At 45.8% G+C, this 12,613-nt stretch overlaps 1 protein-coding gene across 1 annotated transcript; it reads right to left on the bottom strand.

Moving 5' to 3' along the window:
* Nucleotides 1–769: 769 nt before the first annotated feature.
* Nucleotides 770–12,354, bottom strand: LOC120928207. Its single transcript, XM_040339317.1, has 4 exons — nt 12,289–12,354; nt 7,860–7,873; nt 3,230–3,845; nt 770–3,184 (listed from the first exon to the last, which is right to left on the bottom strand). The coding sequence occupies exons 1-4, from the start codon at nt 12,352–12,354 to the stop codon at nt 770–772; spliced, it is 3,111 nt and encodes a 1,036-aa protein (XP_040195251.1).
* Nucleotides 12,355–12,613: the final 259 nt, after the last annotated feature.

Below are 12,613 nucleotides of genomic sequence, written 5' to 3' on the forward strand. Positions count from 1 at the left end.
CATCTGTAAGTCACTTACACTGGCGGATCTTAAATGCAATGACGCCGGCCGCCGCTAGATGGCATTTACATGAAGGAGTCATTTGCATATGCAAATGATCCTTCTACGCCGATTCACGAACGAGTTCGCGTCGCGTAACCGTCGCTAACGTCGTTTGCGTAAGCGGAAACTTACCCCTGCTATATGAGGGGTAAGTTTCCGCAAGTCTCGCGTAGGCCATGTTACGGATGGCGTCGGGTCCCCGTCGTGTTTTTTCGTCGGATACGTCGTTTACGTAAGTCGTTCTTGAATACGACTTTACGTCAATGACGCACACGTCGGCGTCATTGACGTTTTCCGCCGAGAACTAGAGCATGCGCACTGGGCTTTTTGCAGCCCGGCGCATGCCCAGTTCTTTTGCATCGGGGGCGCGCTTCATTTGAATAGAAGCCGCCCCCTTGGAGATCCGCCTGGCTACGCCGGGACACTTACACTCCGCTGTCCCAACTTATGGAGCAAGTGGTTGGGGAATACAACACCTGCTCCAGTAAGTTGGGACAGCGGAGTGTAAGTGCCCTAAGCGAAGCAGGCGGATATTTAGAGAGAATATGGCCCAGTCTTCTTAAGTGCAGCAAATCTGGTTAAAGCTTGTCCTTGATTGTTAGGGAGGGTAAGCCTTGGTACTCGGAAGGGTAATGGAGCTACCCAACTGTTGGAATTGTCCTTGAAGAACTCTTCATCCATAATCTTGATGAACTCCTTGTCTTCGACTGAAAGGGCAATCTTGTTGTCATCGCAAGTAGTCTGGTACACTGAATCGCCAAGGTCCTTCTGAGAAGTGAGCTTGCAGTTTATACCTTGGAGTGCTTGATATGGAACTTTTGTTTTTAAATTCAAGTCTTTCCTTCGCATAATAATGCAATGGACATTTCATCGACCGATAGGCAACATTGGTTTTGTAGGAAGCTACATCCCAGAGCTTGTGAGATTGGTCTAAACAGACTTCTCCTATTATCACCCATCCAAGATCAAGTTTCTGGGCCTGAGGAGCATCGTCTGGACCGTTACATAACTCTCTTATTTTATGGACTCTAGGAACGTCTCTCCCTAGTAGAATCAAGATCTTAACATCATTGTTAAGTGGTGGAATGTAGTCAGCAATGTGGCTTAAATGGGGGTGATGACGTGCAGCCTCTGGTGTGGGGATTTCTTCTCTGTTGTTCGGTAGCTGATCACATTCGATTAGAGTTGGAAGAGGAAACTCTATGTCCTCATATTCTGATGCCACTATGAAGCCATGGGCTCTTCTTCCAGAAGTATTGATCTTTCCTGCACATGTCTGCAAGGTATAGGACCAGGCCTCTCCATGAATGTTGAATAGGTCAAAGAATTCTGGACTGGCCAATGAGCGATTGCTCTGATCGTCGAGTATGGCATACATTTTTATGGAATTTTGTGGGCATCCTTCAGGAAAAACCCTTACAAGACATATCTTGCTACAAGACTTGCTATGAAGCCCTTCTCCACATACCTCTGTACACCTTGTGGTTACGGGGTTGGCATGTTGCTCAGTTCTCTCCCCGCCATCATCTGATGTAGGCTTGGGGTTGCTGCCGGGTGAAGGTTTCCTTTTGAACAGGTCTGAATGAAGAGCGTCCACATGTTTGGCACTGTTGCACAGAGAACATCTGATGGTGATCTTACAGTCTCTTGCTAAATGATCGGAGGATGCACAACACTTGAAACCGATATTATGCTCTTTGAGAAATGACTTGCGTTCTTCAATAGGCTTGTCCTTAAATGCACGGCATTTGGAGAGAGAATGTGGCACATTATGGATAGGACACTGTTGATTGAGATTGCTTGCCTTAATGCCTGTAGCCAAGACGTTGGATGCTACCTCTGTCTTCCTCATGGCAATAGGATACTTTAAATCCTTGAACTTACTGTTGGTGGCAATACCCCTTGAGGTGGTTAAAGGAGTGGTGGTTGTATCTGGATAGAAAAAGCTTGGGTCATTCTTGGATTTTGCAACCTTCCGCACAAACTCTGCAAAATAAGAAAAGGGAGGGAAGGAAACATGATGTTCATACTTATATTTTGATCCTACACTAGTCCACTTTCCCTGAAGATAACTAGGCAACCTTGCTACAATAGGATTCACGCCCTGAGCAGTGTCTAAAAAGCTAAGACCTGGTAAACTAGGATCTAGCTTAGCAATTTCAAGTTCATGAAGGAGGTCACCTAACTCTCTAAGCTTATGATTGTCCTTAACAGAGATCTTAGGAAAGTCGTTTAGTCTCTGGAATAAGGCAGATTCAATGACTTCCGGACTCCCATAGTCTTGTTCTAGACATTCCCAGGCAGCATCAAGGCCTGCGTTAAAGTTATGAATGTAAACAGATTTAAGTCTCTTTACTTGTTCTGAAGATTGTCGCCCCGAATACCTTATTAGTAAATCGAGTTCTGCTTGAGGTTCAACGGGCAAGCTCTTGATTACGGCCTTAAATGTAGATCTCCAACTCCTGTAGTTCTCTGGGCGGTCATCAAATTTATACAGTCCAGTTGTGATCAATTCTTGTAAAGCCATACTCTTGCTGAGCTCCGTAGCGTTGATGCTTTCAGTTTTTATAGCCACCGGGGATACTGATGGTGCGCCGACTTGAGCCATGGTTGGTATCTGAAGTTGGCTGGTTGGTGGAGCGAAAGGTGTTGCAGATGGGTTCAATCTAGGTAAGGGTCTGATGTCTGAAGGTCTCTGAGCATTTGAAGTTGAAGAGAACTGTATCACAGGGGTCATAGAGTTCATCCTGTAGTCTTTTGCTGTACCCTTGTAATCTCTATTCGCATAGGGTTGCGGTGGCATGTGAGCCGCGTAGGTTGACTCACTTGATTTTGTGACATGCGGTAGTTGCGGAGTGTCTCTGTTAGCAGGTGTGTCTAGTTGACCAGCTTGATTTTGTGACACGTTGCCTTCTGGTCCACATGCTGGATGATTATGAGAAAAATCTCCAACTGTAGGTGGGACTGTGATGTCGTGGTTCTGGCTTAAGATGAACTGTAGGGTCCTTTCAATGGGGTCTTGACAAGCAGCCAAGCTGGGACAAGTTGCTCCTTCTTCTTCCAATAGGGCTTGTTCCAAGACAGATAATTCCGCCAATGCTACTTCCTTTTCTTTACTCTTCTGAAGGATTTCTAGCTGAGCCTCTAGCTGAGCCTCTGTTTCTGCTTGAATGCATTTAGCTTCTGCTTTGATGGCTGCTTCTCTTTCAGAGCAGGCGGCTTGAACCTGGGCTGCTGCGACCTTCTGGCGAGCTTTGAGTATTTGGTCGCTCAGTGTTGACCTTACAGAGCAGGACCGCAGTGACTTAGAAGAGGATTTATGATAGGAGCGGGCAGATCTAGAAGATTTTCCTGAGTGTCTGGAAGAAGCAGATTTACAGGATGTAGTTTCATGTAGCTGTGCTAATCTACCTTCTATCTGTGCCTTTGCTTCAAGATATGTGCTATGCCTCTGCTGGTCAGTAGAAGTAAAGTCCTTTAATTCTACTGCGGCTTCCTCTATGCTGTAATGTGACAATAGGGAGCAGAACTTTTCAGAAAGTCTTTTATAATTCTCAAATGCCTTCTTAACCCTTGAGAGAGCAGTGTTCAATTGCTCAGGATTGTTGCTAGTTTCATTAGCGTTTTTTATACAACTTAAAGTCTTATGCCATAATGCAGTCAGGTTACTAGATGTTTCTTCCTTACTTTCTTCATAAACCTCTCTTGCCTTCAAGGATGGATGAGGGCCTCTAGCGGGACGAGCAGAATGAAGTAAGGAGTCTGCTTTATCTTGATTAAATGCAGGTGACTCTGTGGGATCTCTGTGAGGCCCCGTACACACGACCGAGTTTCTCGGCAGAATTCAGCCAGAAACTCGGTCGGAGCTGGATTCTGCCGAGAAACTCGGTCGTGTGTACACTTTTCAGCGAGTAACCCGTCGAGGAACTCATCGGGCCGAAAAGAGAACATGTTCTCTATTTCCTCATTGTTCAATGAGGAAAGTCGGCCCGCCGAGCTCCTCGGCGGCTTCCACACTGAACTCGACGAGGAACTCGATGTGTTTGGCACGTCGAGTTCCTCGGTCAAGTGTACGGGGCCTCAGACATAATGACAAGTGCTGTAGTTTTGGTGTCTTGTTACAAATCTGCCAGAGCTGACTTCTGATATTAGGTAGATTGAACTGAGGAGCTGGATATTTGTGACATCTAGTGCTGCAACTGGTTCAGACTGGATGGCTCAGCTCACTGCACAGTTCACTATCACTTTATATAGGCAGGAATACACAGTTATTTCAGTAGATTCAGGTATTGGATTCACAACCAAAAACAGCTTGACAATGATAAATCCTAGGGACTTGATGAAGCTATGATACACAGTCTTTGAGCAGTTCGAAAGGTACTTATTGCTCCCCAATAAAGGCAAAAGTCCCTGGCAGTGAACAGTTATGGAGCATTCAGTAGAAGGCTGGCTTCATACACAGAGTAATGGTGGCTGCAGGAGTCACACACAGGCCTAACTCTCAGTGCACAGCCTGCAGATGGTTTCCTGTGTTAGGATGTTTGTTCTTCACACACACACGTGGTTACTCACGTTTCTGGGTAAGGATCATACCAAATAACATAATAACATAACATGTAATAACTGCTAGACAGTAAAAGCTGTGTGACAGCACAATTTCCCTTGACCCCGCGTTTTTTACGTTTTACATGAACGGCGCATGCGCCGTCCGTAAAATAAGCCTGGCGGGTAGGGGGCGTGTAGTATTTAAATTAAGCGCGTTCCCGCCCTGAGCGTACTGCGCATGCGCCGTCCGAAAAATATCCCAGTGTGCATTGCTCTAAATGACGTCGCAAGGACGTCATTGGTTTCGACGTGAACGTAATTACGTCCAGCCGTATTCGCGAACGACTTACGCAAACGACGTAACATTTCAAAACTCGGTGCGGGAACGACGGCCATACTTAACATTAGCTACCCCTCATATAGCAGGGGTAACTATACGCCGGAAAAAGCCGAACGCAAACGACGCATATTCCTCGTGTAAACAAACGGAAGCGCCACCTAGCAGCCAGCATGAGATTGCAGCCTAAGATCCGACAGTGTAAGTCACTTACACCTGTCGGATCTTAGGGATATCTATGCGTAACCTGATTCTATGAATCAGGCGCATAGATACGACCGTCAGAACTCAGAGATGCGACGGCGTATCAGGAAATACGCAGTCGTATCTCTTTCTGAATCCGTCCCCAGATCTGTAATCAGTTTATTTATGCTGTCAGCATGATGGGGGAAAAAAGACAATCACTGGCTTCTGTCAGAGGGACCTTCAGTGCTCTTCAGTGTCCCTCACACAGAGAGCCGTGGCTGCCTCATCTGTGTCCACCAGTACCATCTGACACTGCCACCTATCAGTACCCACCAGTGCCACCTACCAGTGCCCCCAGTGCCACCTACCTTTGTCCAACAGTGCCACCTATCAATGTCCACCAGTGCTGCCAATCAATGCCTATCAGTGTCACCTACCAGTGCCAATTAGTGAAGATCATCAGTGCCACCTATCAGTGCCGCCCATCAGTGCCACCTATAAGTGCCCTTCAGTGCCACCTATCAGTACCCACCAGTGCCACCTACCAGTACCCCCAGTGCCACCTACCTTTGTCCAACATTGCCACCTATCAATGTTCACCAGTGCTGCCAATCAATGCCTATCAGTGTCACCTACCAGTGCCAATCAGTGCAGATCATCAGTGCTGCCCATCTGTGCCACCTATCAGTGCCCATCTGTGCCACCCATCAGTGCCACCTCTCAGTGCCTATCAGTCCCACCTATTAGTGCCCATCAGTCCAACCTTATCAGTGCCCATCAATGAAGCCTCATCAACGCACATCAATGAAGGAGAAAAATTACTTGTTTTCAAAATTTTATAACAAACTAGGAAACTGTTTTTTGTTTTGTTTTTCAAAATTTTCGGTATTTATTCATCTTTTTAGCAAAAAAAAAACAGCAGTGATTAAGTACCACCAAAAGAAAGCTCTATTTGTGTGGAAAAAAATAATAAACATTTAATTTGGGTACAGCTTTGCATGATCGTGAAATTGTCATTCAAAGAGTGACAGCGCCAAAAGCTGAAAATTGGTCTGCGCAGGAAGGGGGTTTAAGTGCCCGGTAAGCAAGTGGTTAAAGGTAAAGAGACACAACACAGCACAAAGGCAGCTGAAGGCCTCCAGGGTGTTCCAGCAATCAATGGCTAGCTTTTAAAGAAAGGTGCATGTTTCCAGCACACCTACCAGTCAGTCAACAAACAAATTAATCAATATATATGAATGTGCCAAGAATGGGTAGCATATATATTTTGAGGGTTCTGGTGACAGTGACAACCAAATAACTAACATTCAACATCCTGTCCCAAATATACAGAATGCAGGGGTCAGCAGTATGTAATGTACAAAATGCAAATGTCAGCAGTATGTAATGAACCGATTGCAGGGGTCAGCAGCATGTAACATACAGAATGTGGGGGTCAAGAGTATGTAATGTACAGTGTGCAGGAGGAATAATAGTAACTTACAGCCAGTGTTCTATCAGTGGACCAGTGTTCTATCAATCACAGGAGCTGGTCCAATGCCGATGGCGGAGGCGGGACTGTGTATGTGACTGCCGACGCGACTTAGAGCCGAGTGAACAGGAGATGACGGCTCAGTGATTCCCTCACTGCACGAGAGATGGTGAGGCTGCAAATGGGCACATAGGCTGCATTTAGGCTGGAGATGGGCACATAGGCCCAGATTCTCGTAGGAGTTACGCCAGCATATCTCCAGATACGCCGTCGTAATTCTGAGTGTGAGGCGTCGTATCTAAGCGCCTGATTCTTAGAATCAGTTACTGTACGCATAGATTTGTCTTAGATCCGACCGGCGTAAGTCTCTTACGCCGTCGTATCTAAGTTGCATATTTACGCTGGCCGCTAGGTGGCGCTTCCGTCGATTTACACATCGAATATGGTAATGAGCTAGATACGCCGATTCTCAAATGTACGTGCGGCCGGCGATTTTTTTTACGTTGTTTACGTTAGGCTTCTTTGGGCGTAAAGTTACCCCTGCTCTATGAGGCGTAGATGAGGCGTACCAATGTTAGGTATGGACGTCGGAACAGCGTCAAATTTTTCACGTTTTACGTCGTTTGCGTAAGTCGTCCGTGAATGGGGCTGGACGTAAGTTACGTTCACGTCGACTAGGCATTGAGCGGGCGCAATTTAATTAGAAAATTCTACATGATACCGAGCATGCGCGCGCATGCGCCGTTCGATAAAAGCGTCAATTACGTGGGGTCACGAATAATTTCCATAAAACACGCCCACCACTTCCACATTTGAATTAGGCGGGCTTACGCCGGCCCAGTTACACTACGCCGGCGTAACTTAAAGCGCAAGTTCTTTGAGAATACGGGACATGCCGCTCTAAGTTACGGCGGCGTAGTGTATCTGAGATGCGCTACGCCCACCTAAAGATAGACGATTCTAAGTGAATCTGGGCCATAGTCTGCATTGAGGCTGCAGATTGACCACAAATTTAAATAAAACGTTTTTTTCCTGAAACTTCCCTCTTAAATTGGGGTGCATGTTATAGGCCGATAAATACGGTACATGCATTCACTAATACACACACACACACCAGCTGTCACTTACTTTTCTCTTTTAAGTCTCCTAAACCCCCCCCCCCCCAAAAAAAAAAAAAAAAGATTCAATTGCAGCTCACCAATGTTCTCTGTTTGTTAGCATTTTTCCTTTATTTTCACCTGCTCATCCTGTCAGCAATTCTGCAGATTTTCAACTTACTTTAACAGATCGAGCTTGAGACAAACAATGTACCACAAACAGGTGCTTACAATGGTCAGCTATTATTCAATTATGTAAAATCTTTATCTTCAAGGAATAAAAACAAAATAACTGTTTGCTGTAACTGCTTAAGAAACTTGCCTACTGGGCACTTTTACCCCCTTCCTGCCCAGGATAATTTTCAGCTTTCAGCGCTGTCACAGTTTGAATGACTTGGTAGCGCAGGAATAATATTTAAACACGATGAGGCTGCACTGATAGGCACTGATAGGTGGCACTGATAGGCTGCACTGATAGGCTGCACTGATGGGCACTGATGAGGCTGCACTGAATGGCAGCACTGATGGGCACTAATAGGTGGCACTGATCGGCACTGTTTGGCAGCACTGAGGGGCACTGATAGTCAGAAAGATAAATAAGTGCAGCGATAAAACTGAGTGGCCTTAAGCCCTGTACACACGATAGGTTACCAGAGGACAACAGTCTGAAGGACCGTTGTCTTAGGCCTCGTACACACGACCGAACATGTCTGCTAAAAACTGGTCCGCGGACCAGTTCCCGCGGACATGTTCGGTCGTCTGTATGGGCGAGCGGACCGGACTCCTGTCCGAGCGGACAGGTTTCCAGCGGACTAATGCTATGAAACATGTCCGCTGGCACCTTTTCCGTCGGACATGTCCGATGGTCTGTACGACTCATCGGACATGTCCGCTGGGCCGCAATCCCTCGCATGCGTCGAAGTGATTCGACGCATGCGTGGAAGCATTGACCTTCCAGGGTCGCGCACGTCGCCGCGTCATCGTCGCGACCACGTCACCGCGTTTGTTTTACGTGGGGATTTTGGTCTGATGGTGTGTACAGCCATCAGACCAAAATCCGGCAGCGGACATGTCCGATGAAAACGGTCCGCGGACCGTTTTCATCGGACATGTTCGATGGTGTGTACGAGGCCTTAGGTTAACCGATGAAGCTGACTGATGGTCCGTCACACATACACACCATAGGTTAAATAACCGATCGTGTCAGAACGCGGTGACGTAAAACAAAACAACGTGCTGAAAAAAATGAAATTCAATGCTTCCAAGAATGCGTCGACTTGATTCTGAGCATTCGCAGGTTTTTAACCGATGGTTTTGCATACTAACAATTGGTTTTGACCTATCGGTTAGCAATCCATTGGTTAAATTTTAAAGCAAGTTGGCTTTTTTTAACCGATGGTTAAATAACCTATGGGGCCCACACACGATCGTTTTTTACCGATGAAAACGGTCCTCCAGACCGTTGTCCTCTGGTTAACCTATCGTGTGTACAAGGCTTTAGAACAAACTAAGACTAAAATTTACTTGTGCATAGTACGTGAACTATTTAAGTGAACTTAATACATAAGAACAAAAAATATCAAATGGTGATGGTTACAGTTCAAAGCAAAAAACGTCCTTGGAAGTGAAACAATTTTGGGGGTATTCCAATATACAAACAACAAGTGAAAGTTTGTCCAGAATGATTTGTGACAAAATAGATCATAAATGTGAATGAGACGTTGTGTCAAACAAATATCATAGAAGATCCACCACCAGAAACACCAAACGCTTACCAGAGGGATTGAACTCAGATAGGTGCACACCTAGTGAGTCAATCAGGCTTTATGGTATGTTAAACCCAGAGAAGACTCATGCCGCGTACACATGACGAGAAAGATGCATTTTTTTAAATTGGTCGTGAAAAACGGTCGTGTGTAGGCTCCAGAGCATTTTTCTCGACGAGAAAAATGCCCGTTAAAAATTTAGAACCTGCTCTATTTTTCCTCGTTGTTTTTCACATCGTAAAAAACGGTCGCGCGTAGGCTTTAACGAGGGGGAAAAACGTGCATGCTCAGAAGCAAGTTATGAGACGGGGAAATTAGCAAAAGCAGCCCAAAGGGTGGCGCCATTCAAATGGAACTTCCCCTTTATAATGCCGTTGTATGTGTTGTACGTCACCGCGCTTAGCTCGAGCATTTTTTTACACGAACGAGGCAGGCTCGAGAGGAATCACGACAAATCAGGTCGAGAAAAACGTTGTTATTTTTCATGACATGAATAACGGTCCTGTGTACGCGGCATCAGGCTCCCTCAGCGAACACAGCCTCCAGGTAGGTAATAGGTTCAGGACAGTGGACTTCAGTTGGTATAGTTTAAACGGGCACTCAGAACAAATATTCAGTTTATAAAAAAGAAAAAGAAGGAAGGCACCTAGTGTAATTCCGTCAGGAAATTAAATATTTCATAAATAAAATGGAAGACATTTCTGCATTAAAGCGGAGGTTCACCCAATCTTACAACATTATCCCAAACGACTTATTGCACTAACCACATACTGAATTGGCACAACTTATTTTCTTTTTTTAAATAAATACCGTAACATAGCCATCTGAAAATTTACTTCCTGTATTCCCTCCCGCGGGATTGGGCATGTCTGCTCCTTTCCCCAGAGCCGCAATGCGTTGTGGGACATGAAGTGACGCGTGACGTCGGTCACGTGACAACGGCATCTCTAATGGCGCCATTTTATGAACTGGCATGCATGTAAATATTGCCATTAGCTAACCTAGTCTACGTAAAGACTGCGCAGGTGCGAGATTGAGCGGTGAATGCTGGGAGATGAGCATTCACCGCTTCCCGGAAGTATGTGCTTGTGGGCTTCACAATGCCCACAAGCAAAATGGCAAATTCCTGCATCGTTTTTTATAAGTTATTATTTTCTAAGAAATCAGACAGGGATGATTGAAAGGGTCAAACAGGTGTGTACTAGCATGGTAACTGAAACAACATTCAATGCAAAGATAAAAAACGATGGACCGCAGAACCTCCGCTTTAAAAAGCGATTGTAAAACAACAGTGACAGCGGTATCAGCATAGCCTCCCAATAGGCAGCACTGATAGGCGGTACTGATAGGTGGCACTGCTGGGCACTGATTGGCGGCATTGGTGGGCAATGATTGGCAGCACTGTTGGCCACTGTTGGGACTGTACTGATAATCAGGACACTATTAAAATAGTATTTAATAAAACAGGTTATGGCAATTGTTTATCCATTTAGGATTTAGATGGTATTTAAATCTACAACTAGCTGACATCTGAATGAGTAATAACAAATATTGTTTGTTTTAGAATAGTTACAGTTTTCACCTACAATTTATTTTTCATACTACAGGATATACAGTTTTATTCATAATCTGTCTACATATGCCTAAAGGATCCAATCTTTAATTCCCTAATCCCAGTATCACGACTAAGTCCACTCTATTTTCATGACATCTGAAAGGATTATATCCTGAAATAAAGCATTCCTTTGCAGTTTCAGTTTCTCATAGAGATCAGTCCAAGTGCAGCTTTAATAGATCACACTCATCCCCGTGGTACAAATGTTAATACCTTTGAGTGTCATGTGTAACCAAAAATGAACAAGAGTGATGGGAATACAGCTCTGGTCAATCAGTCCTATACATGTGTAATTTTCTAACCTGTACTAATTATGTTCTATAGGTAACACCGCCAGTTTCCGGTATGAGAAAAGGGACGTCCCAAAGTCCCACTTTCTTTTTTCTCATGCCTGAACCAGGGATGGAGACACATACCGTGTGCTTCATTTAACAACTCCCCCCGATTAATCCACCACCAGTTTCCTTTCTTGTAGGTTTTATACATGCTGTCCATACAGGTACGGGTTGATATAAGGTAGAGTGAAAATTTTGTTCCCTATGCCCACTAGAGGAGGCAGGGCTCCGTTTCATCGCCAAGAATCGGTATAGCTGCACTAGGTCCTGGAGGGCATCATGGAGTACGAGCAGCAGTGCAAGGTGGCCAGCCTCTGGGGCCATCAGTGTGAGAAGGCCACCGTCATCAGAGAAGTGCGATGTCCTGCACTGTGATTCTTGCTGCCTCCTCTGTCATCCGCCCTGGGAACCGCTGGCCAAATACTGCCCAGTAAAGCCCACCCAGGCCCCGGGACCCAAAGACTAAGGCCCCGTACACACGGTCGGACAAAACCAATGAGAATGGACCGAGGTTCAGTTTCATCGGTCCAAACCGACGGTGTGTATAGCCCATCGGTCTGTTTTCCTTCGGTCCAAAATTTTAAAACATGCTTCAAAACCGAACCGATGGACCGCTGCCCGATCGGTCCAAACCGATGGTTAGTACCGATTCCGTTCAAAACCCGCGCATGCTCAGAATCAAGTCGACACATGCTTGGAAGCATTGAAATTCATTTTATTCAGCACGTTGTGTGTTTGACGTCACCGCGTTCTGACCCGATCGGTTTTTGGAACGATGGTGTGTACACACATCAGGCCACTTCAGCGGTGAACTGATGAAAACGGTCCGTCGGACCATTATCATCGGTTTTGTCCGACCGTGTGTACGGGGCCTGAGCCTCCACCTGTTCTCACCATGAGCTGGAGTTCAGTATAAAACCTCCATGTGCTGCCAGCATCCAGAAGAGAAAAAGGCTCCATAGCCACGAAGTTACGTTTCTGGGGGCCATATTGAAGCTGCACAAGGTGAGGGGGAGATACAAGGGGGGCATGGGTAAGCTCTACAAGGTGAGGGGTGTAGAAGGAAAAGGTTGGGGGGAAGGGGAAGCTGTACAAGATGAGAGGAAGGGGTGGGGCCACACAAGTTTGGGGGTGCAGCCGTTCACAAGGTGAGGATGGGGAGAAGGACAAGGTGGAAAGGCTGCAGAAGGTGGGGGTACACAAAATGAGTGGAAAAAGG

The sequence above is a fragment of the Rana temporaria genome, chromosome 2 (genome assembly GCF_905171775.1).
Source record: "Rana temporaria chromosome 2, aRanTem1.1, whole genome shotgun sequence".
NCBI lineage: Eukaryota > Metazoa > Chordata > Amphibia > Anura > Ranidae > Rana > Rana temporaria.

Coding starts and splice junctions, on each gene's coding strand:
- LOC120928207 (XM_040339317.1), bottom strand. CDS start 12,354: ATGGAGCCTTTTTCTCTTCTGGATGCTGGCAGCACATGGAGGTTTTAT. Junction 3,185..3,229: donor AAAGAGAAGCAGCCATCAAA/GCAGAAGCTAAA, acceptor GCTCAGCTAGAG/GCTCAGCTAGAAATCCTTCA.